This window comes from Polychytrium aggregatum, assembly GCF_025602895.1.
Source record: "Polychytrium aggregatum strain JEL109 chromosome Unknown BJ171scaffold_19, whole genome shotgun sequence".
In the NCBI taxonomy this organism is placed as follows: Eukaryota; Fungi; Chytridiomycota; class Chytridiomycetes; order Polychytriales; genus Polychytrium; species Polychytrium aggregatum.
The window spans coordinates 345,297-368,164 of NW_026516221.1; the positions used below are offsets into that span (position 1 = coordinate 345,297).

Genomic DNA, 22,868 nt, shown 5'->3' on the forward strand with positions numbered 1-22,868 from the left:
GGGGCACATCCCAAGTACCATCATTCTGACATGATCATTTATCTTGGCTCCATATCTGGTTCGTCTCGCGCGCGCATCGTTTTCTCCCTGACCGATTCCTCATCCCACATGCAACATGAAATCTGGAAAGACATTCGAGTGTATGCTGAGCCGCTACTTCTTGCTAAAGAACTTGAAGAGCTTCTTGAATGGACTCAATATGCCGCCCTTCTTGCTCTTTTTGGTGTCCGGGGGCGTCAGCACCTGAGTTTCCCCCGTCGGTATCGTGACGGTGAGCTCGGGAATGGCGGAGGGTTTGGGGCTCGACGTCCTGGACTCTCCCAGATGCATCTTGGCCTCAGAGGGGCTTTTCTGCTCGAGGGCATGTCCCAACGAAGGCGAGACGTGGGTCTCCTTGCTATCTTCGTGTGCCGCATGAGCACTGCCTGGCTTGTCCTTCGCGGATGCCGTTGGGCCCTTGCTTTCGATCGACTGAGGGAGTGCTTCAGGAGGGTTCGTAGCATGGCTTGGGACGGGAGCAGCGACGACTACTGCTGCTGATGGAACCGAAGCAACCGGTGCGATCTGAGGCACTGGCGTCTCTGTCTCTTGGACCGACTCGGGGGCTTTGGCAGGTGTCTCGTCCTTGGTTGGCTCTGGCAGATTTGCCGGCTGTTCCAGAACAGGCGGGGGCTGAATGGTGTGAGCGATGACCTCTACTGGATGGGGTCCAACTTGAGCCTCGTCTGGCTTCTGGGCTTCCAGAACTGTACTCTCTGCTTGCTGGGCTTGATGGGGCTCAAGCTCGCCATTGGTTTGACCACTGCTTGCAACTACAGTTTCCTGAGTCAACAACAGGGCTGACTGAGTAGGTGCGCCATTGACCTCCATTGTTGCCACCGCTTCAACAGGTTGGTTGGGCTCTGGATGCTTTGGCTCTGGTTGTGTTGGCTCTGGGTGTGCTGGCTCTGGGTGTGCTGGCTCTGCAGGCTCGAGTGCTTGCGCCACAACCGCATCAACTGCCTTGGCAGTTTCGTGGTGCTCGGCCAACTGCTGCTCAATCAATTTCGGGTCAACTTCATCGCCAGATACGTTCTCGATTGCATTCGCAGCATCAACGTTGGTGGGAATTGCATCGGCATCTTCTGTTGCAATCTCCCTCGACTGCGCTTCCACACTTGCTGGGCGAGCCTCGGGTTGCTGGGAATCAGCTACTGCGTGCACACTTTCCCTCGGCACAGAGTGCTCCACCGGTTCATCGGCCTTGTGATCCGGCTTGGAGGGTTCCGTGTCCAGTTGTTCGCGCTTGATCTCGGGCTCGCTCGACTCGACATTGTTGTGTGCAGGAGCCTCCGGCTCGGCAGCAATCGACTCGCCATCTACAAATGACGCACGGCCGGATCGTGTCTCGATGCTCAATGCTTCTTCACGGATTACGGCTTCAAGCGCAGCGGAAGCTGCGGGTTGGGCAGCCATGACACCGATGGTCATGTTCATCAAAGTAACCAGGGCCTCGGAGTTCATGGCTTGTTGAAGAACTTCAAGACTGTGCTCTTGCTCATTCATTGGTTGGTCAGAAGCTGGTGCTGATAGGGTTGGCTCATTAGGCTGGCTTGCGACGGAGGGCTCAATTTCGGCCGCGAAGCCGCTTTCAGACTGATGAGTATGTTCGAGGGCCGGCTTGGACTCGACCACGGGCTCGTCTGGGTCCTGAGCGGTTGGATGGGGAGTTGTCTCATCGGTTGGATGGGTAGTGGGCTCATCGGTTGGTTGGGGAGTTGGCTCATCGGTTGGCTGGGGAGTTGGCTCATCAGTTGGATGAGGGGCTGGCTGCTGCTCTACCTGGACAATCACCGAGTCAAGTGCCGCATCTCTGTCCGAAGCAATCTCAGGAAGCACGGGTGGGTAGTCGAATGCCCTCGCGCTGTCGCCCTGTGATTCGTGAATATCGAAAGATTCATCCGCACGGCCCACCAAATCGGTAGCAGCTTCTTCGGCTTTGGTCACGGAATGCTCTGGAGCACTTGCCACCGTTACGGGCTCGAAATCTGCTTCGTGGACGTCAGGCTCTGCAGCGAGCTTGATGTAGGTATGGTGCACTTTGCTACCACTGGTTTCGGTTTCCGAGGGGCTTGTTGTCGCAGCCGGGTCCACAGGGGTGCTCATGACCGCAACACTCTCTGGCTCGGGTGTGTGTTCCGGATTCGGCTGGTCAGCGGCGAGAGTAGGACCGGCAGACTCGGATATTTCGTCTGCTGGTGGGGAGACTGAAACTTCGGCGCTATGATCTGTTTCTTTGATGGCGGCAGGGACAGCATTTGAGGATTCGGTCACTTTGGTCACTAAAGCGGCCTCCTCTGGGCCAGTTTCGTTTGTCTGTGATGTTTGAGGCCCGATATGCACGGGTTGCTCGACTGCAGGATTAGCGACTGCATCCGGGGATGCGCTCGGCTCTGGAAGCTCAACGCCAGAGACGGTATCCGAGTTGTTGGCATCCTGCTTGAGAATATCATCTGGATTCTCTGCGACAAAGCATTCGTGAGAAAATAGCGAGCCGCTGTCTCGAGCGGGACTATTGCAGCGCCACAAACGGAAAAATGAGAATGTAAGCCAGCCTATTCATACCTGTCATCTCTTCTGGAAGCGGCCTCGGAGCAACGGTTGATTCCGCTGGTCCTGAATGGAGATCGTGCCTCTGGACGCTAGACCCGGGCGATGCGTGAGCGGGGGCCGAGACAGCGGAAGCATTGGTTGGGGCGGCGTCGGCGGCCTCAAACGCGGCGCTTTGATGTTCAGACGGTCTGTCGCCAGCCTCGCTGACTGCTGGGCGTGCCTCCTCGACAATTTTATTGGAGGTACTATATTCGGGGACATCTTGCTTGGGATGGGCGTATACAGGCCCATCATCGTGCAGACCGTCAGCTTCAGGCTCGCTCTGTATGGGCTTTGGTTCGTCGTCGTCCTGGGTGCTGTCGCGTTCAGGCTCTGGCTCGGCGTTTGGAATCACTGCAGGTTGTGGTTGGTTGATTCCAGCCTCGTTGTGGTTATGCTTGGCTTCGACTTGAGGGCCGCTGTGAGCGTCAGGCGCATCGGAGGCATTGTTGTGTGTGCCAGGATGGTCTTCTTTCGCGAGTGTCTGAGCTGTCGCTGTCGTTGCTGCCTTGGATGCAGACTCGGCCTGGATGACGGGCGGAGCGGAAGGGCCGTCGTGTTTCGGGACCTCACTGGATTCCTCCATTTCTGAAGCGTAGAGCTCGACCGGAGAGGATTGTAGCAAGCGAGAGATGCAGAGCGGAAAGGCGCCGAGGACTCTTCCGCCTGCCAGGAAGGACGGTGACGAGGCGGGAAGCTTCTGCCGAGCACCCAGCTGCTGATTGGTGATGCGGCTCGCACTTGTGGGAACTCGGCTGTTTGCAACAGGCGATCCAATACAGCCAATCCAACAAAAAGCGTGACACCCTTGATTTTGACCATTGATCAAATGTTTTGTTACCCAATGTTATCGTGCGCTGGCCATGGCCATTCCGTGATGCGGTGCAATACCATCATTCACCGCTGGCACTGCGAGACCAGTGTGCAGGTCGATTGTGGAGACCAGAGAGCGACGGCGATCTCCACTCGGAGGCTGCCAAAGTGATTCGATTTATTTCTTATGGCTTTGCTAGACGCATGCCATCACATACTACATGTTCATGGAAGCGGCTGTGGTGTCCCGTTTTTTTCTGAATGCACTATAGTAATCATAGAGACGACGCCGTCGGGATTCGAGAGGTGCCCACGGTCGCAGGCCATGGACGAACTAGACCAGGGTAAAAGCAGCAGCAGAGGCATCGTTCTGGCCGAGGTTGCCCAGACCGAAATTGTCCTCGACAGTGGCCAGGAACGAGTAGTGGTTGTAGGAGGTGCTATCGTCGACACCGGGTCGGGCGCCCTTGCCAAGAAGGATGCTGTAGACCTGGTTGTTGTTGTTGTAGTTCTCAGACTCGTCAAAGGTGACAAAGAAGAGGGTGTTGGCGTGGACAGGGTTGCTCAGGCGAGAGGGCAGGAAGGACTGGAGCCAGTTGTCGGCATAGGTAACACCAGTATCATGACCATCGTTGTTGAGGCTGGCAATCGAGCAGGTTGATTAGATTTGGTTGTCACGATTCAAGCATGGATCGAGCGCCGCTCGAGCACGGTGAATTGTGACTCACTCAGGGGTGTAGAACATCAGGTTCGGGAGGTTGCCGCTAGCTTCATCGGCAGCAAGCTGGTCGGACGTCACAATGTTGTCGCAGCGGGAGCTGGTCGAGATATCGGTGAAGGACAGGAAGGGAACGTGCTTGCGGGCATATTTGCCGGAAGTGCTGCCGGTGAAGCAGCCGCCTGGGCGATAAGGTATGCGATACAAAGCGATTAGAACAAGAGCTGCATTCTTGGCCAGTTTCACAGCATTCCAAGCGAGCATTCCAAGTGAGCATTCCAAGTGAGCATTCCAAGTGAGCATACCAGGATAGCCCTGAAATCGATGTGCCATGCAAAGCAAGTGCAAAGAGCAAGTTCCGTGCCAAAATGAGAGGTGGGTTAGCGATCGGTATCGGTGTCATGAGAGTATTATTATCCGTGGCACCTACCTCGGCATAGTTCTTCCAGGTAAGACCCTTTGCTTCGAGCAGATCGGCAATGTTCTTGACATTCAGATTGACACTAGAGTCGCTGGTCACGCCGTTGGTGCTACCAGAGACCAAGGCGATGTAGCTGCACGAGCAGTCCATGTGTTAGCGCAGTGTATTAGTGGTGCGAGGGGCTGTTTAAGAGGCTGTCTATCCGGGCAGGAACTTACTTGGGCTGGGAGGGGTGGGTGATAGCCAGATAATTGCTGAGCAGGGTGCCGGACTGCAGAAGGCTGGACATGTACGAGGCAGCCACAGCGGCAGAGTACTGCAGAAGAAGCGCAAGCAAGGTCTGTCCGTTAGCCATGCGAAAGTGAAGTGCTATGACAAAGCTATACTCACATCTTGGTTTTCGAGCAAGATGATCATGATGCGATCAAAGTGCTTGCCGACGGATGGGGTTGTGACGGGGGCGGCGGTGGTAGTAGGAGCAGCAGCGGTGGTAGTAGGAATGGCAACGGTGGTAGTAGGAACGGCAACGGTGGTGGCGGCGGTGGCATCAGGGAACCTGCGATCGATGTATTCCAACGTCAGTTCTCGTCCACGACACCCAGAAAAGGATATGCATTCACAAGGTACTTACTGGCAGCTGACGCTGCTGTCGGCCTGGACGCAGACGGTACCGGCGGCGCAGCTGAACGAGAGCTGCGAGCCAAAATAGCAGAGAGAATAGTCGGGCGAGGAGCCAGCAGCCGCGCAGAGATCTGATGCAGAAATGGCAGGGAATCAGTCGGGACAAGTGTGAGACTGCAAGCGTGACGGCATGCCGGCTATGTAACGTACACTGTCCCTCGGTGCAGGACTGGGCAGCAGCGACGGCCGAGAAGGCCAGGGCAAGGGCGGAGGAGATGAACTTCATGGCAAGGACGAGTGAGGGATAGATGGGTGGTGATGATGTTGATGGTGGTGGTGGTGCCGATTTATATGCTGGCTGCACGAGGTGCATGCGCAACTTCTCGGCCGGCTGTGCGATGACCCCGGTACATGCGTTTGGCAGCCCCGGAAGCGCACCACGGCGGTGGCTTTGGGGGCTCTGTGCTCGTGCCCAAAAGCTCAAACACCCGCCCATTCTTTTCTTTGGCCCAGACAAAGCTCGGTGGCAATCGCACGCGCCTCTGCTCGGCAATAGAACGCCGTGCCACCCTGGGCGCATGCATGGTGGTCCCCAAAACCCCGCCGCCTTTGACCCAAGCATCCCCCCACGACCCGGTGGGGCATTCTTTCTTTTCTCTCGCAATCCTGCACGTTCGTGCTTTATTCGCCTCGTAGAGGGCTATTCTGGCTCAGTCAGCGACTTTGCGCCGTTTCAGCTTCTGGCGCTTCTTTTTCTCACGGTTCCTCCGCCGTTTCTTGTCGAGTCGGGCTTGGTCCTCGGCTGGATCGGCATCCTCTGATCCGTCGCCCCCATCGCTCTCGCCGCCTCCATCTTCACCGTCCTCATCGCCGTCCTCATCGTCCTTATCGTCCTCATCGTCGTCGTTGGGAAGAGTGGGTGGCCGAGGCATGCGCGGGGTCCGGGTAGCAGCTGTCTTGCTGTCCTGCTCAGTAACCAGAGACTTGCGTTCGAACAGTGCGACGAAAAACCCAATCACACGGTCGGCATCGGGATCGGTTCTCACGAGCTCGCCATCTGTGGTACGGGGAGAAGGAAATGGGCCATCTGTCAGCCTCTCGACAGACGTCTGCCAGGCAACTGCCTCCGCGAATCTCAGCATAGACTTCCCACTCTTCTACTCGGTCTGGTCCAATCGATCGGGTCCGTCCTGCAGCAGACCGCGGCGTGGTTGCATGGATGACGCCCACGCTCTCGCTGATAATAAATCGATAGACGCGACTTACGGCCGTCGACGATTGGGTCGCCCCGTCGGTGCCACTGGGGGAAAACATTCGCTGCCAGGACAAAGTCGGGCTGTGCCTCCAGAACCCGCTTCACGACCATTTCGTTTTCCTCTTGGTGCCTCGAGCACGTCGAGTAAACCACCTTTCGGACGTTTGGAAACTTGAAGGCGTGCAAAAGCACCGACACTTGGAAGTCAGCGAGTGACTGGACACGCGCGGCATCGCCACTGGATGAGCTCGATCCCGCGGTTGCGCCGTCGTCGTTTTCGACCTCCCCGCCATCTTGTCCGTCTAAAATCGGTGACCGTGCGTCAGTTGGCCGTGGCTTAAGTGACAAGTCTGCATGTAGCTCCTCCGAAAGCACTGCTAGAGCCCGATTTTGAGGTACCTGACTTTGGGGCCAAGAGATGGTCCAGTCGACGGACGATACCAGAGCCAGAACACGACGGATCGAGGAGAATGTACTCCACCTGGCAGGGAACATCGCCAACGGGACACAGTGTGAGTCGTGGTGCCATGTGTTGGGCGATGCAGTGCCGCAGTTCGAAGAACGAGTCGCTATCAGCTGTTGGGAATCATATACTCTGGCCAGTGGATTCATGGCGATGCGGAATTGCGACCATGGCCTGGCGCCCACCAACTCCGCTGATCCGCAGCTGCGAGAACGAGGATAAGAGCACAGGCGTCCTCAACTACAGGCACAAACCTTTTTATACTTGTCCGAGGTCGGGTCGGCGTCCAAAAAGCTTTGGTTCAGAGCATCGATATCTATTCCACCATCCGGTCCGGAGACGATGAGGAAACGGCCGATGATACGGCGCTTGCGAGACCCAAATCCCATGCAAGCTACAACACAGCATTGCATACTTGACTTACTCTTGCAGCCAGCGCGCCCGCAAAGCTTGATCAATGTCTGGAGTCGCTTTTGATCCTTGTCGAAAGCATAGATTCGACCGGTGTTGTTCATGATCGCCGAGAGATGTGATGTTTTGTTTCCAGGTGCAGCACATGCATCGATGACGGTCGAGTTGGGCGGGGGATTCAAGATATATGCCGGAAAGCAACTGGCTTTGTCCTACAGCAGCCACGAAAAGCCAGAGAGTGAACAAGCATGAACGAATGCTTCGGTGGACGGTCCGCAGAGTGCGTGTGGGCTCTGAATCTGGACACATCACAAAGCATCCGGCGACGTACCTGCAACACGATCCCTCCATTGAGCAGCAGCGGATGCTCATGAAAGTCGGTGTTGGCAGGAAAGACGAGCAAATTTGGAACGTGCTTGTCGACTTGGATGGTCCTTGGTCTGCATCGCAAAGGCCGCAAGACCACAAGCGGCGCGTCGTGAGTAAGTGCAGTCTCGAAAGCAGCGCGGGCTAGATAGAACACCGTAGTATCGCAACTCTGGATCCAACATCATGGCACCATAGCCGAGCTGCACATCGCCCGGAGCAGCCGCGAAGGTAACGAACCTCACGTCTGCGAGATTCACAATCGGCACAGCTCGGTATCCCTCGGATTCAAATTGCTTGATCACTTGCTCGCTCGAGTTCTTGAGAGTGTTGACTCGGACATATCTTGGAAGCACAACTGTTCTCACAAACGGATGCTCCTCGAGTCAGACACGAGTCGCAGCGGGCACCACTTCGGCTTACACAGGGTTCCCCGTGGTCCCGCTGTGAGCTCAAGCGAGTGCGAACGACACGAATTGCACCAACTAGAGAAAGCGATATCACAGACCGGGCATGCCATGTCAGCTACTTTACCTGCTTTGCGGATTGCCTCGGGAATCAGCTCGCGGTTTGTTTTGACGCCCCGCTTGATCTTGAGCTTGGTCAGCTCGCCGCTGAGTCGCACTTTGTGGTTCATGATGATGCGGAGGTAATGGCCCCCAGAGCGAACGCCCCGGCCAAAGAGAAGATCGTAGACAAGAACCTGTGCGAGGTTTGGAGTGATCCTGTTCTGGGGAGCATAGTCCGGCAGTCCGGCAGCACGTTGATCAGCCGCGATGCTGCTGGATATACAATTCTTCCGATATCTTCCGAACAGCTGCTGTAAAGAGGGCCGTAACGATGCACATTTGCATGGCACGAACCTTCTTCTCCAAGTTCAGAAGATCGGACGCCGCTATCAGCTCGTTCAGGGCATCGCGGTCTGATGTGGTTGACCGCCGGAACCCCAGGATTTGGCCCGATGCCGGAAAGAAGCAAAGGACTTGATCAGCTCCGGCCCAGAGCAGCGAGTCCGAGAGGCATGCCGGTCACGGATGCATGTTACCGCACATTTCAGCGACTCGCAGACCAAGGCATAGGTCTTTTTCTTCTCCGGGATGTTGTCGGCCAGGACAAGCGACTTGATGGTGCCCTGCTCGCGATCCAACTTGGTCAGGATGGTCGAGGCAATGTCGTAGATATTTTTATGGGAGGCCCGTTGCGAATGCCCTTGAGGGCGACCTTGGAAGCCCATTCTCGTCGTATCTGGATGGACGGGATGCGATATCGGTTGAGCAAAAGTTGGTGGGCGACAGCGCCCGGCGACGAACAGCGATGGCGATGGTGAGCAGATCTTGGGCCAGGGCATCGAGGCAGTCGACACAGCACCGGCAGCGCCGGAACACCCACCTGCCGATATCGAGACAGACCAAGCGAGATCCGGATCGACGACTTGGACGCAGCGCACCGCCGAAACAACCCTGTCGGCCCCGGCACAAAAAAAAGTTTGTGCCACGCCCGAATCGCAGTCCGCATTTTGCGTGCGCCTGACCCACAAAACAGCCCGCAAAACAGCCCGACCAGTCCTGCGCTGATCTTGCCATTCGTCTGCTGGAAGCGCATCGGCGGCGATCTGGCCCTGCTCTCGGCTGCGACTCGATCGATTAACCCACTCCCGGACCCGCCTCCCTCGACCCATGGCTGCCCTCCGAAGACTCCCCGCAAGCAGCAAGCGGCGGCTGCTCGTTCCCAATCCATCCTATGCCCGCCCTGCCCAGCCCTTCACCCATCGCATCTCGCTCTATCGGATATCGACCCTGACCCGCCTGGATCGCCGTCGCGCAAAAGCCCTTGAGATTCTTTGCCGATCCAAATTGTATGTCCTCGTTTGCGACCTTGCTGTTGTCGCCGCACTGACATACGCGGCTGTGGCTTTCCTGGTCACTTCTGATTGCATGCTTTTGGCCTGCTCACTCATTGGTACTGCCGCTTCGACACTCCGTCCTCGCCCAGCAAACACTACCCCCGGTTGATCATCTACGGCTCGGTCTTTTTGTCGTTCTTGCGGGCATTGTGGAGCCCGGTCTCCCCCGCGGCCGCCGCTGGCAGCAACCGCAAGTCGGCGTCACCCAAGAGCACCACATCCAAGTCGCAACACTCTTCTACCACTTTGTTTGCAGCAGCGCCTCGGCTCGATTGGATCTACTCGGCGCTGGAGCAAGCCATCGATGGACTCAATTTGCTGAGACAACAGGCGCTCGCAACGCCCCTCCTGTCAGGTCCACGACATGAGCCGTCGCTGTCCACCACCTCCATCCTCAGGTACGCCACATCCGCACCTCCTGCTCGGATCCTGGGTTGCCCTTTGCTCTCGATCCAGCACCCAGTATCGCTGTTGCCTGGTCATGCCAGTGTCCAAGCGACATAGCGAATGCTTCACCTCATGCGAGCTGCCTGGGAGGCGCCTCCGCGAGCCACAACTGCAAGCTCATTCCTCATCGACTCCCCAGATCCATGTCGAGCCCAGAGCGGGCGAATCCTTTCCAAGGACCACAGACTCGTCGTTTCCACTCCACATCAACACTGTCCGCCTCTCTCCAAGAGTCCTTTTCAAGCGCCGATCAGGTCGCTATTCCGTCGTCTGGCAGCGCATCGCGCCCCATCTATCCTGTTGGGTCACTCGCTCGCCACAAGCGCACAGAGGAAACCCACCACAAGAGCCTGCCGAGCAAGAGCACATCATCTCACAGCAGCATCCAGCGCAAGCCAAAGTCTCGCAAGCTCCAAAGCGTAGACGCTCACGCTGCATCCTCGGTTGAAACAGACACCGGCGTTGCAGCTCGGCCGAAGCACCAAAGCGCTTACAAGCTGATACGGGCGTACTCACCTGAGTTGGAGTATATGCGTATCCCACAAGCGGCCTTGGATTCCGGTGAAGAGTTCAAGCGCTTTATCCTCAGTATCGACATCCCACGCGGCAAGCGCCTCAGTCGCATCCTGTCCCACTGCTTCCTGCAGATCCACCCGGACTCGTCAACACGTAGCTGGAAGCGCCACGACTATCTGACAGCCTTCGAAGCTGTCGAAGCCAAAACCACCCGGTCCAATGACTTTTACGTTCGCACGCTCCACCATCTGGTTGTTTGTCTAAACTGCAGCGGAGGACACGCATCTTCTGGAGACGACTCGATCCAAGTTCTCAAGCGGCTGCTGGGCGACAGACGCTCAGAGTCCACCGACGAGCGTGACCACAAGATCTGGTACACCCAAGCCAAGGCAATACTGAAACTCCTCCCGCCCCCTTCCAAGTTTGAAAAGGAACCCGAAATCAATCGTCTGATGCTGGAGGTTTACTCGAGGGCGCGGGAGTGGGCCATCACCGAGCACTATCTCGCCCGAGTCGAGGAACACATCGTCCGCGATGTAGAACAGAACGGTCTTGCCGATATCACGGCGATACTCAAGGCTCTGGTAGCACATGGCCAGCAACGACAGGCAATGCACCTGCTCCGCAAGTACTTTCCGCTTCCTGACACTGCTTCGTCGTCGGATCAAGTGATTCGCGTGCCCAACGAGACCATCGTCTGCCTCGTTGTGAACGGTTACTTCCGCAACAACAATCCCGAGAGCGCCATCAACACGCTCAAGCTGCTCATCCGTGACTACAATGTGGTGATCTCCAGCACGAGTATCACCCAGATCCTGGTCAAAATGGCTGAGTCGGGGCTTGTCATGATGATCTACGACGTCATTCGTTTCTTTCAAAGGCAACTTTTGCGCAACATCGACACTGTCGTCATTGTCGAAACCATGGCCGAGCTGATCGCATGTGGATACAAGCTGGAAGCCGTCAAGCTGTGGGAGACGTTCTCGAGCGTGCCGCTGGAAAGCATGGGCAACCCTGAGCTAAGCATCTTGCTCAAGCGCTATGCAGCCCTTGGCAATCTCGAGGGCGTCAAGCAGGGATGGAGCCGCTACAAATCACAGAACGACAGCAGCAGCGATCCCAGCTCGATGGAGAAGGAAAAGGAGACTCTCGTCGACATTGTTGCAGCGTTCCAGAAGAGCCACCGATTCTGCCACCTGGGCATCGACTTTCTACTGGACCAGTACCAACACGACTGCGAGCGCCTAGGCCGAGCGGGGCTATCGCACGACCACATACTTGGTCTGATCAACTGGATGCTCAAGGGCGTCAACGGCTTTGACGACATGATGAACGTGTACGCGGGTATGAAGCACGTCGGCCTGCGACCCAATCTCATGACGTTTTCGCACATCCTGGGCAATACCATGTCCGATCGCAACCCGGATATGATGTGGAAGGTCTTTTGCGAGCTGCGCGACAGCATCGGCATCTCCAGAGAGCAGTACATCACGTTCATTCACAACCTCATTTGGATGGTTGGTCTCGAGCGAGCACGTATCCACGATCTCCTCGACATGATGAAACGGGACGGGGTCGAGATCGACATGCCGATATACCATCTGCTTCTCCGGAGACTTGGATTCGAAGGCAAGTGGCGTGAGATGCTCGCGATGATGGACGACATGGCCAAGCAAGGCATCCAGCCCCAAGAACGGACAATCAACACGATCGGGATGCTTCTGAACAACATCCAGCAGAAGGAACTCGATGCCAAGCTGCTGGATCTGTGCCTGCAGGATCCCGAAGCCGACGATCTGCCCAGCTCGCTTGGCGATGACCTCCACGACGACGGCCGAGAAGAGGAGCTCCTGAAACAAATCAACCCCAAGCTGGCGCTCGAGACAGACAGCCGTCACCGCCGCCAGACCCACGCCTCCGACGATCTAAGCACGGTCACCTTTGACGAGCCCGAGGTCTATGTCATCCAGAAGTTTGAAAGCTTTTCCGACGCGCGGCAAGCAGACCCCGAGATGCCGCTCGTCAGCACACTCTTCCTGAACCAGGCCGAAAAGTACAACATCGAGCTCACATCGACCAGCTTCCGCAACATGATCGACAAGCTTGTCAAGGTCGGTTACATCGACGAGGCCGCAGATTTCATCGATCGCATTGAAGACCGGATCACCCAGAAGGGCGGCAACCTCCGCGACGTCAACAACATCATCCTGTACTCGCGGGTCATTAGTGGCTATCGCAAGAAGGAAGATGGTGAGAAGATGTTTGCCTGGATCACCCGGCTCAAGGAGCGGTTTGGAAAGCTCAACGACCCGACTGTGATCAAGCAGCTGGTGCGGTGGTACACGGCCGGAATGAATCCCGAGGGGGCTCTGAAGCTCCTCGATGAGCTCTCCGAGTTCCACAACCACGACGAGGAGATCAAGATGCATCTCGGGACCCCCGAACACTTTTATGAGATGGCCCGGTACCACCGCACCAGCGGAAACCTGCTCCGAGCCTCCGAGATGATGAAGGAGATGCTGGAGCGCAATATCATGTGGAACCAGCGCGTCTACGTCCAGCATCTGGACGCCCTGCGCGAGCTGCATGGCGTCTCGTTCATGTTGGAGTACCATCTGCAATTCATGCACAGCCCGCCCGTTGCCGTGCGGTGCGATAGCAACCTGAACAACTATGTCCTCTCGGTCCTGGTCCGGAACGGCCGGCAAAAGCAAGCATGGGATACGCTCAAGTACTTTTTGGAGCGCAAAAAGTTTATCCCAAACATCCGTACCTTCAACGTGCTGCTGCTGAGCACCCACCAGAGCATTAGTCGCACGCCGGCCCTCTCGCTACAGCAGGTCGACCACATCTACCGACTCGCGCGTGAAACCTACAAGCTGCAGCCCAACCTCCAGTTCTATACCCAGATGATCCAGTGGTACGGGCGATTCAAGCAGATCGACAAAGTCGAGGCGATCTGGAAAGAGCTGCTCCGAAGCGGTCTCACCCTGGATCTGCGGCTCTTTGAGTACATGATCAGCTTCATGATCAGTATGGACTGCAAGCGCCCGACCATCCGACTCTGGAACAACCTCAAGGCCATGAATCTCCAGCTGTCGACGGAGTGTGCGCTGACCTACTGCCGCGCCCTGCGGCAATGGCAGGAGACGGAGCTGATGCGTGAAGTCATCGAGAGCGTCGCCAAGGGCGATCCTGCCTCGCTTCCCCGAGACCTGGTTGCGCACCTCCAGACGGATGACAGTCGGTAGTCACTTGACGGCGATGACGACCATGCCATGACGCTGCTACTGCTGCTGCTACTGATGATGGTGATGATGGTGATGATGGTGATGATGGTGATGATAATGATGATAATGAGTGTCCCTGAGCGCCCTCCATATCGACCACTGCATGTTGCCGGTTTGGCGGTGCACAGTCTTGAATACATCTGGTTGATGTCCTGTGGCGATGTTGAAGTGTGGTGCATGCGTTCGCCAAGGAAACTGTCGAGGGTTTATTCTGGACCCAGAAACAGTGGCAAGTGAGTTTCCAAACAGGTATGGATCTGTGTGATAGCTGATCGCCATGACAGGCCGGACACACCCATCCACAGCCCAAGCGCATCACGAAATTGGCCGCGGGCCAAGAGCGATCGACCTCAGATACTCGGTGTTGCTCGGGCCGGTCTCCTCGACCATCTTCGAGAAGGCGCTCGCTATGTTCCTGAGCAGGACAGCGGGCGAGTCGTACTCAATGACCTCGCCGCCGCCAAGGACGAGAATCCTGTCGTAGTCGATGACAGTGTTGAGGCGATGCGCAATCGTCAAAATGGTGCAACCGGCCATATTCTGGCGGATAGCCTGCTGGATAAACTCGTCGGTAGGTAGGTCGACAGAGGCAGTTGCTTCGTCAAGAACCACAAGCTTGGCACGGCGCAGCATTGCGCGAGCGAGACAGAACAGCTGGCGCTGGCCTGCGATGGAGAGGGGAGTAAGTCTCAAGGGCCATTGGCGACACATGGTTGCCCAGGCACATGAACCTTGGCTTGCATCAACAAGCCGCCATCTCTTGGAGAGAATCAAGCTTCGCAGAGCAGCAACAGGATTCAGACAGGGCTGATTCGAGCTGCGATTCGCCCTCGCTCAGACCGACAACGGCAGCTTACCTGTGCTCCAGTTCTCGCCGTTCTCAGTGACCACTGAATCCAGCTGTCCCGGGGTTCCAGCAACAGCCTTCTTGAGGTTGGAGCGCTCCAGACACTCCCATAGCTCCTGGTCTAATAGCCACGGCGAATGTTGGCAGCAGTCAGTCCATGTCGCTGAAGCACAGTAAAAAGTACCAATGCTGACGCGGCCGGCAGAGTGCTCGCATCGACGCAAGAGCACACACCTGTGTACTCGTTGAAGGGATCAAGATTGCTTCTCACGGTGCCCGAGAACAGGACAGGATCCTGCGGGATGACCGCAATTTTGGAGCGAAGGGTCTTGAGTCCGAGCTTGGAGATATCGACGCCGTCGAGCTCGATCCGTCCCGATGATATCTCGACAAGTCTCAGCAGGGCAACGATGATGCTCGATTTTCCTGCGCCTGTGTACAGATAGGCCGTCAGCGATAGAGTCCAATATCGGCGCCATTCCGCACTGATCCCGTTCAGTCCTGCCCCCCCCCCTCATCACTCCTGTGCACAAGACACAGACGCCTCGGCACAGATCGAACCGGAACCGTTCAGGGAAGCTGACCCACCTGTCCTTCCAACGATACCGATCTTCTTGGATGCCTCAGCTTCGAACGATATGCCCTTCAACACGTGAGGCAAATCGGCGCGATATTTCAGCTCGACATTAACAAAGCGGAGGCTTCCCGACTCGGGCCAAGTTTTCGCAGGCTCCGTTTCCTGAATCTCATAGGGAGCCTCGTGGTCGATTTCGCTGACATAATAAATCAAACGCTCAGTCGAGTTCATCTGGACCTCAGTCTCGGCCATGAGTCGGATACAGTAGTTGAACGTCGATAGGACTTGGATCGAATAGGTGATCACCAGGCCGGCAAAGCCAGGAGCAACCGAGTAGCGCCAGAGCATGGTCAGCAGCGACGCCATCAAGATCAAAAGCGATGAGAGCAGCTCCAGACGGACGGCAAGCCAGCGCTCGATCATGCGGGATGTATAGTAGATTTTGTTGTTGCCATCCAGCAACCGGAGATTGTTGCGGATGAAGTTGCCCTGGACCGAATAGGCGCGAATCGTCGCCAGCCCCGAGAGTGTCTCCGAGAACTGGGCGACGAGAGGCGACCGGGTGTTGGAGTCCATCCGCTTGAGCTCGCGGGTGCTCGAGCGATAATAGAGCTGCAGAGGGCGCATTAGTAAACTCACGAGCGTGGACTTGCATTCGAATTCTACCTATACACTGGTCCACACCCAGTATCCCATGCGGTCAGCAATTGTCACTCTGGCGTCTTACCTGCAGACGATAATATAGGTAAAGGGCCGGTAACAACGGTGCAAGGAAGGCCGGGAAGATGATTGCGATCATCACAAAGTTGGAGACAATGAGCCAGAAAGCAAAAATGACAATCCGGTAGAGCTCTGAGAGCTGGGTGTCGACAGTATCCAAATCCTTGCTGAAACGCTACAAGCACAGGAGCAGTCAGTTATGGAGCCACAGTCATCTATCCAACCAAAGAGAAGCGCATTCTCTCCTTCGACGAGGAGCGTGGACCAGAACCAACACAACCTCCTGCATGAAAACGATATTGCAAATGCATACGTTTGTGATTCGACCCAGTGGTGTCTGGTCGAAGAATTGCATTGGTGCATGGAAAAGGCTGCGTAAGGCCGAGTCGTGGAGAGTCTTGGCAGCCCGGATGCCGGCCGTCGCAAAGAGCGTGCCGACGACGACCAAGGTGACGACCTGGCACAGCCCAAGCACGACAAAGATGCCTTCGTTTGCGGCGAGACTGAGCCGGAAGGTGCTGTAGCTCCACTGGACGAGCCTAGCGGGTACGTGCCCAAGCATTCACAAGAGTGGATGTGAGTGCGGGTCGGAGTAAAACAATTGTCGTTTGACAGAGGCACGAGCGCAACTCGCTCAAGATGGGCTGAGCAGCGAGTTGCCTTCCGACCAAGTCGGCCCCCATAGCGACTCTTCAAACGATACCGAGTCTGCAAGCAATATAGCGAGGGCCCCCCCCCTCACGTCAGGCTGGATGCAATACCTACCAGTTGTCGGTGCCTATGCGCGATCCCTGAATCAGCACCGAGATGGACATGATCAGCACACCCATGGACACGCCGCCGGCCATCTTCAGGTACTTGGAGTACATCGATCCAGCAACGGCGCCAACATTGCGCTCTTCCCGAACAATCAGATTCCCCTTGTCCTCGCCGACGTCTACGGGGATGTTGTGGTCGTCTTCGATGACCAGATCGATATCTGTCTTGGATTCGGTTTTGGCCACAATCTCCGGCACAAGGCTGCCGTGATCAGCGGATGTGATCGACGGTTGCGCCGCAAGTGCGATATCAGCATTGACATCAATACCATCGGCACTGGCATCGACATCGACACTGGCATCGACATCGACACTGGTATCGACATCGACACTGGTATCGACATCGACATCGACATCGTCGTTGCTACTAGGCTCGGCTTGGTCGCCGGCTTCGCGCTCAGATACGCCACCAAACTCCTTCATGAGCCGGGAAAATGCACCGCTTGACTGCATCAGACTCTCATATGTTCCTTGGTCGGCGACGCGGCCTTGATCCATAACAACGATATAGTCGACTTTGGGCAGGATGCTCAGCTGATGGGTGACGAGGACACGAGTTTTCTTGCTGAGGGCACCTTTGATACAGTTGTCGAACAGGTACTTGCCGACATGAGCATCGACAGCGCTGAGGGGGTCGTCCATGAGGATGATATCGCAGTCAAAGTAGACAGCGCGGGCCAGATTGACTCGCTGCTTTTGACCGCCGCTGAGGTTGATGCCTCGCTCGCCAATCTCGGTCGAGTCGCCGGCAGGCAAGACCTGGAGATCGCGCTCCAGCGCGCAACATTTGAGAACCTTGGCATATTTTTTGTCGTCTATGGGCAAGCCGAAGAGGACATTGTCTCGGAGGGTGGCGTTTTGGATCCAGGCGGTCTGGGGACAGTATCCCACCGAGCCTGAGAAAAACACGGATCCGCGGGAGCGTTTCATCTCTCCCACCAGGGCATTCAGTAGCGAGCTCTTGCCTGAGCCAACCGGGCCAACGATGGCATAGAGCGCACCATGGGGTATCTGCAGAGTGATAGGGCCAAGTGACCATGGGGCAGGGCTGTGGAGCGAATCGACAATCTGAGGATCCCCCTCCTTGGAGGCAGCGTCCAGGGCAACACTCTCGGCAGTGTCCCAAACAAAGTCGGCATCCTGTACCGAGATGGCGTATTCTGAGCCTTGGATCATCTTGGGGCCATCGGAGATCTCCTCGGCAAGCAAAAAGCCCTCGACTCGCCTGGACGAGACCCAAGCATCAACCCAAGACGGAACCGCGCCCGGCAATTGGTTCAAAGGATTGCGGAGACAGTAGACAAGGGAGAGTGCCGGTAGGACCGTCGAGATGGTCAGCGGATTTCCAAGCTGGTAGTAGCTGATGAACATGAGGATCATGGCTAGCGCCGGGATGGTCTGTAGCGCAAACAGTTGGTCAGTGCACGGGGCGATGGTCGAAGCAGCGGAGCAGCGGACTGGACTGGACTGGACAGCCCCAATGCCTCTCCAGCAGCAACACTGACCTGAGAAATCCCGCCGATGTACGCTTGGGCCAGAAGGTAATACCAGATGTGCCAGAGCTCCTTGGAACGCACATCCTCAATAACCTTGATGAAACTGTCCTCCCAAGCATAGGATTTGATTACACGAATGCCCATCATCGATTCTTGCGTGATCTTGACCCGCTTGTCGGCGAACTGATTGGCTTTGGAGCGATGGATACTCAGCTTCTTGAGAATGAAGGTCTGCACAGGGATATACAAGAGCAGGAGCGCGATGGCAACGACGCCTGCAGAAGCCATGCTGGGATTAGAAAGAGTGCAGACGCCAAAGCGCCGGCTGGACCAGAGCACATGGGGCCTCTGAGAGCAGAACCTTACCACTGACGCCCACGGTCCAAATGATCAGGGCAGAGGCAACGACGATTTGGAACGGTGCGGCGTAAACAAGATGCATCCATATCATCGAGTTATCGATGCGGCTGGTGTCTGCAGACGAGGGATCGGCGAATCAGTATGCTGGCCGGCAGGACACTGCCCAGCCGATGGCTGCATATCCCAGCCTGCGATTACAGCGGCTGGAACGCACCCGTTGCCATAACGTTGAGCACTTTGCCGGTTGTGAACGATTGTCGGGCTCTTGGGGACAGCAGGAGACTCTTGCGATACAACCCCGACACCAGGGCCGTTCGTACCTATCGAACAATGGTTCATCGGCATCAGCAAAAGCGAAAGCAACGGAAACTCTGGCCAAGCTCATGTATGCAAGGCAGTATCAACTCGCAGACGCAGAACCCTGGGCGGCAGTATCGTAGCATTCATTCACCCAGCAGCCCATGCAAGGCAGCTACCCGATCGCCCACGAAACCCAGGCACGAACAACAACACTCACACAAAAGCCAGTCTTGGCTGTGATCTCAAAGTGCCACTGCAAGCACAGGGTCTGGATGATCTGGACCAGGAACAACACCAGGGCCAGCACATAGCCGTACCAGCCGTTGTCGGTGTTGTTGGGCGACTGGATATTGGACAGATAGTTCAGGATGGCTTGCAAGATGAATGGCGAGATCAGAGCCATACTGTCGGCGATCTGAATGGATGCGCGAGACAAACGGCGAGGACAGTGTCAGTCGAGTTTTAGCTTGGTGGCTCCAAACATGCAGAGACCGAACCGGCAGTCTGGGCATATCTGCATGTGCGAGGAGCAGATGACAAAGCCGAGAAGATCGCTTTCAAGAATGGCAGACAGGACAAGAGATCGATGGCCAGAGGAAAGCCAGTTCAGCTTGAAGCAGGCGGGCAAAGGCACATACGATCCGCAGGAGCCCCGAGAGGGCAAAGGGCCAACCAAAGGTCGCCCACAATGCTGCGAGCAGCGGATACTTGGAAGGCGGGTGCTTGGCCACTTCCCGAAGCCAGTTTTCCTGGAAGCGATCGGACAAGAGACTCGCCCGATAACGGTCGTCGACATCCCAGATGTCACGCTCTTGGAGGGGAGACTTCCAGCCTTTCTTGAGCAGCGGGCTGAGCCACGAATACGAGAGCTTGACGAAGTACGAGCTGGCAAACTCGGGGTGTCGCTGGGTCGCAGTCTGAGCGACCTGCGGTCTCAAGGCCGAGCTGGGGCCGGGCGGCTGCTGTTGTTGCTGCTGCTGCGAGGGCTTCATGGCGACGGTGTGTGCCAGAGATCCGATCGACGACCGATGCAGAGGGCGAGCTTATGTGCCCTGCTCGGCCCTGTCTTCCATGGCATGGCAGCCGTGGGCACAGCCGCCGATTTCAATGCCGCTGGAGACGACAACCGCCGAGGCGAATCGGGGAGGAGCTTGTTGGCGGAACTCCATGGCGACAAGGCCATGATGATGGGGCGCGGGAAATTGGCCGTTATCCCCCACGGACCAGGCGGCGAGCCCACGCCGGGGCAAGTCGCGTCAGCCATCTCCATCTGCATCTCCATTTCCATTTCCATCTCCATCTCCATCTCCATCTGCATCTCCATCTCCCTCTTCATCTCCCTCTTCATCTCCACATGCATCCGTCATCCCATGGCTGCGCAGTCCACAGAGCAGCCTTGGGGGGCTGGTGTGTCACCGCAGCAAGGAGGATGGACGGAGCTGTGCGCGCCAGCCGTGTGACAAGCGAGGCACCTTGTTTCTCAGCAAGCCGGCGATGGCAACGGACCCCCTGCCCATTTGCAGAGCTGGGGGTGCGAGCCGCCACCGGGACATGAACGCAGAAAACACATTGCATCGGAGGCCCTAACAAAATGCAAACTCAATGAAGGCAATGCAAGAACAAATGGTTGATGGAATGATGATGATCGGGCAGCAGGTTGCAGGAGAGCGGGCTGTAGAGAGCGTGCCGGATGCGCTGAGTGGTGGCCCTGGTCAGAACAGTGCTGATCGTCGCCAGAGGACCGCTCCGGCCTGCCAGGGCCCACGGCTGCTGACTACTTATTGGCCTTGTTGGTTTGGATGGCGTGGCTGGACTGAACAGCCTCATGGGCAAACTGTCTCTGGGCAAAGCCAGCGAGGGCAGCACCAAGGAAGTCGCCGACCCAGTAGATCCAGTGGTTGTTCCAGGAGCCAGTCAGCAGAGCCGGGCCAAACACTCTGGCCGGGTTGAAGGCTCCACCCGAGACAGTACCTCCCAGAAGACCGAGGAATCCCAGGGTGAAGCCGATGGCAACGGGGGCAAAGCCGGCCTTGCTGCTGCCAGATGTAGTCTGTTGGATGCGGTGCCGTTAGTCATCGAGCATAAGGTCGCTCGGGATCCTGTCGCGCAGGATAGGCCGAGCCGCGGCAAAGCAACAGGACGCGATCCAGATACTCACGTAGATGGTCAGATTCTTGCCCACGTTGGTGTCTTTGCCGTCGCCAGCGACCTTGATGCTGTTGGTGGTGTCGACTGGAAGCAACTCGGGCGATCAGGACGGGGCCTCACTTTCATGCCGACGTGGGGAAGGGGGTACAAGTGGAATGTGTTGGTGCGGCAACAATGGCACAGACACATACCGGTATCGAAGGCAGTGGCAAAGATGACGTAAACCAAAATAAAAGTCAAAGTGGTCTCCATCAAGAACGCGTTGATGATCTTGGCCTGAGAGTTGATATCGACAACGACGGCCAAAGGCGTGCTGAGATAACCACTGTCGTAGGGCTTGGGGAAGACGGCCATGAGATAGGCTGTTGCGATGATACCGGCAAGCAGCTGAATACCAATATAGGCCAGGCCTGGATGGCATGTTTGACCGACGAGTTGAATTGAGTTGATTTCGGCCGGTAGGGGAAATGAATGAGCAGGGAGATGAAGGAGTGGCTCATAATGGTGAGCACAGGTGATGCATTCGAACAATAAGATCGGTTCCCCTTGTGGACGAGACTACTATGTCGAACGGAGCTTGTCTAGGGAACTTTACCTTTGCGAACAGACACCTTGCCGGTCACGATGGTAGCAAACGTGACGGCCGGGTTGAAGTGAGCACCAGAAACATCGGCAAACGAGTAGATGAGGGCGACCGAGACAAACGCAGTGGAGATGCAGCCAAGGACCAGATTCTCAGGCGTCTCCTGTCGAGAGTTGTTCACGACGGTGGCCTCGACGGTGAACAGGAAGAGGAAGGTGCACAAGCCTTCACCAAATACAGCACGAAGGAGCTGCAATCATAGCACAGACCGGCAAAGCCAGACGGAAGCAGCCACGAAGAGATGCGTGAGACGCGGGGCCAGAGAAGTACATCAAACCAAGCATCGTGCTGCTCAGCCCAAGCGGTGCCGCAGTGCTGCAGTAACCGCCACTGGCACAACTGTGAGTCGCAGGGCTTTCGCGCTCGGATCAGCCGCAAGTCCCCGAATTGCCCCCAAGCGACTCGGCAACTTACCACGCGCTTCCTCTCGGTCATTTCCCAGGACCAGTCCTTGATGTCCTGGCGAATGGCGCTGACCCAGTCGACGGGATTGAGGCTCAGGGGACCCGGGTGGTCTTCCAGGTCGTTGTCGCGGGTCTCGGTGCGAGCAAGAGCCAGGTCGTCGTTGTTGGTAGGGGAGGCGGCGGCCAGCGGCTGTCGGTCTCCGATTTCGACGGTATAATTCTGGACCTCGTTGAAGTCATCCATTTTCTGGAATCCGGACATTCTGTGCGGGAGTTAAACGCTTGAAAGTAGCAACAGAGGAGCAGGGAGTGGACTCGCCAGCTGATGTTTGGGCAAAAGACGGTGTCGGAACAGGAAGGCAGATGCGCCTGGAAGCTGATGCGAGCGGCTATCGCTCGAGAGTTGGATCAGCTAGAGACAAAAAGGCGCCGTGGAGGCTGTTGCGCTTATGAGGGTATCCCGCAGCGATATATGTAAGGTGGAGCGTCAGGGGCCAGGGGCACTGATGTCACTGCCGGACGGCGAAGGATGACGTCCTTGGACCAGCTGCGGCCTCTTTTCGTCAATGCTGGATGCCAATCACGGACGACATATGACTTGCAGATCAGACACATCGGCTGGCTGATCCGCGGCCGATGCTGCAGGCGCTGCCTCTTCCTGGCAGGCCTCATGGAAGAGCCCCTCTGTCCTCCAGCGGCA

The 22,868-nt window shown here is 56.7% G+C and overlaps 8 protein-coding genes across 8 annotated transcripts; 2 read left to right on the forward strand and 6 right to left on the reverse strand.

Moving 5' to 3' along the window:
- Positions 1–20: 20 nt before the first annotated feature.
- On the reverse strand, positions 21–1,954 carry BJ171DRAFT_505797 (uncharacterized protein). The gene is given in 2 exon segments (XM_053111064.1): positions 21–910; positions 926–1,954. The coding sequence occupies 2 exon segments, from the start codon at positions 1,543–1,545 to the stop codon at positions 154–156; spliced, it is 1,377 nt and encodes a 458-aa protein (XP_052966497.1). The 5' UTR covers positions 1,546–1,954; the 3' UTR covers positions 21–153.
- Positions 1,950–2,656, reverse strand: BJ171DRAFT_505799 (uncharacterized protein; the record flags this gene model as incomplete). Its single annotated transcript, XM_053111065.1, has 2 exons — positions 2,605–2,656; positions 1,950–2,501 (listed from the first exon to the last, which is right to left on the reverse strand). Coding segments are annotated over exons 1-2 (559 nt in total), but the record flags the coding sequence as incomplete, so codon positions are not given.
- BJ171DRAFT_505802 (uncharacterized protein) lies at positions 2,657–3,516 on the forward strand (the record flags this gene model as incomplete). The annotated part of the gene is made up of 1 exon (XM_053111066.1): positions 2,657–3,516. One exon carries the CDS (start codon positions 2,660–2,662, stop codon positions 3,221–3,223), a length of 564 nt encoding a protein of 187 aa, XP_052966499.1. The 3' UTR covers positions 3,224–3,516.
- Positions 3,517–3,602: 86 nt separating this feature from the next.
- Positions 3,603–5,012, reverse strand: BJ171DRAFT_442484 (phosphoesterase). Its single transcript, XM_053108095.1, has 5 exons — positions 4,974–5,012; positions 4,802–4,899; positions 4,589–4,716; positions 4,173–4,344; positions 3,603–4,085 (listed from the first exon to the last, which is right to left on the reverse strand). The coding sequence occupies exons 1-5, from the start codon at positions 4,998–5,000 to the stop codon at positions 3,779–3,781; spliced, it is 732 nt and encodes a 243-aa protein (XP_052966500.1). The 5' UTR covers positions 5,001–5,012; the 3' UTR covers positions 3,603–3,778.
- Positions 5,013–6,339: 1,327 nt separating this feature from the next.
- BJ171DRAFT_424292 (S-adenosyl-L-methionine-dependent methyltransferase) lies at positions 6,340–8,933 on the reverse strand (the record flags this gene model as incomplete). The annotated part of the gene is made up of 9 exons (XM_053107657.1): positions 6,340–6,706; positions 6,864–6,940; positions 7,177–7,238; positions 7,347–7,545; positions 7,665–7,767; positions 7,940–8,057; positions 8,234–8,402; positions 8,539–8,621; positions 8,750–8,933. The coding sequence occupies 9 exons, from the start codon at positions 8,931–8,933 to the stop codon at positions 6,340–6,342; spliced, it is 1,362 nt and encodes a 453-aa protein (XP_052966501.1).
- Positions 8,934–9,298: 365 nt separating this feature from the next.
- BJ171DRAFT_599225 (uncharacterized protein) lies at positions 9,299–13,918 on the forward strand. Its single transcript, XM_053114910.1, has 3 exons — positions 9,299–9,554; positions 9,692–10,000; positions 10,189–13,918. The coding sequence occupies exons 1-3, from the start codon at positions 9,376–9,378 to the stop codon at positions 13,814–13,816; spliced, it is 4,116 nt and encodes a 1,371-aa protein (XP_052966502.1). The 5' UTR covers positions 9,299–9,375; the 3' UTR covers positions 13,817–13,918.
- A 270-nt stretch (positions 13,919–14,188) lies between these two features.
- On the reverse strand, positions 14,189–19,890 carry BJ171DRAFT_404022 (P-loop containing nucleoside triphosphate hydrolase protein; the record flags this gene model as incomplete). The annotated part of the gene is made up of 13 exons (XM_053107224.1): positions 14,189–14,520; positions 14,713–14,823; positions 14,937–15,134; positions 15,291–15,891; positions 16,007–16,174; positions 16,313–16,538; positions 16,765–17,006; positions 17,172–18,215; positions 18,323–18,588; positions 18,680–18,787; positions 18,888–18,993; positions 19,191–19,388; positions 19,612–19,890. Coding segments are annotated over 13 exons (3,879 nt in total), but the record flags the coding sequence as incomplete, so codon positions are not given.
- An 857-nt stretch (positions 19,891–20,747) lies between these two features.
- BJ171DRAFT_581998 (aquaporin-like protein) lies at positions 20,748–22,430 on the reverse strand (the record flags this gene model as incomplete). Its single annotated transcript, XM_053114139.1, has 5 exons — positions 20,748–21,023; positions 21,132–21,205; positions 21,313–21,531; positions 21,717–21,954; positions 22,179–22,430. 5 exons carry the CDS (start codon positions 22,428–22,430, stop codon positions 20,748–20,750), a joined length of 1,059 nt encoding a protein of 352 aa, XP_052966504.1.
- Positions 22,431–22,868: the final 438 nt, after the last annotated feature.

What these genes read in the sequence shown, in the direction of transcription:
- BJ171DRAFT_505797 (XM_053111064.1), bottom strand. Translation starts at nt 1,545, where the DNA reads ATGAATGAGCAAGAGCACAGTCTTGAAGTTCTTCAACAAGCCATGAAC.
- BJ171DRAFT_599225 (XM_053114910.1), top strand. Translation starts at nt 9,376, where the DNA reads ATGGCTGCCCTCCGAAGACTCCCCGCAAGCAGCAAGCGGCGGCTGCTC. An exon ending in ATTCTTTGCCGATCCAAATT is followed by an intron (nt 9,555 to 9,691) that starts GTATGTCCTCGT and finishes GTCCTCGCCCAG; the next exon opens with CAAACACTACCCCCGGTTGA. An exon ending in TCCACCACCTCCATCCTCAG is followed by an intron (nt 10,001 to 10,188) that starts GTACGCCACATC and finishes TCGACTCCCCAG; the next exon opens with ATCCATGTCGAGCCCAGAGC.
- BJ171DRAFT_442484 (XM_053108095.1), bottom strand. Translation starts at nt 5,000, where the DNA reads ATGATCATCTTGCTCGAAAACCAAGAT. An exon ending in ACCCACCCCTCCCAGCCCAA is followed by an intron (nt 4,717 to 4,801) that starts GTAAGTTCCTGC and finishes CTGCTCGTGCAG; the next exon opens with CTACATCGCCTTGGTCTCTG. An exon ending in GAAGAACTATGCCGAGGTAG is followed by an intron (nt 4,345 to 4,588) that starts GTGCCACGGATA and finishes CTTATCGCCCAG; the next exon opens with GCGGCTGCTTCACCGGCAGC.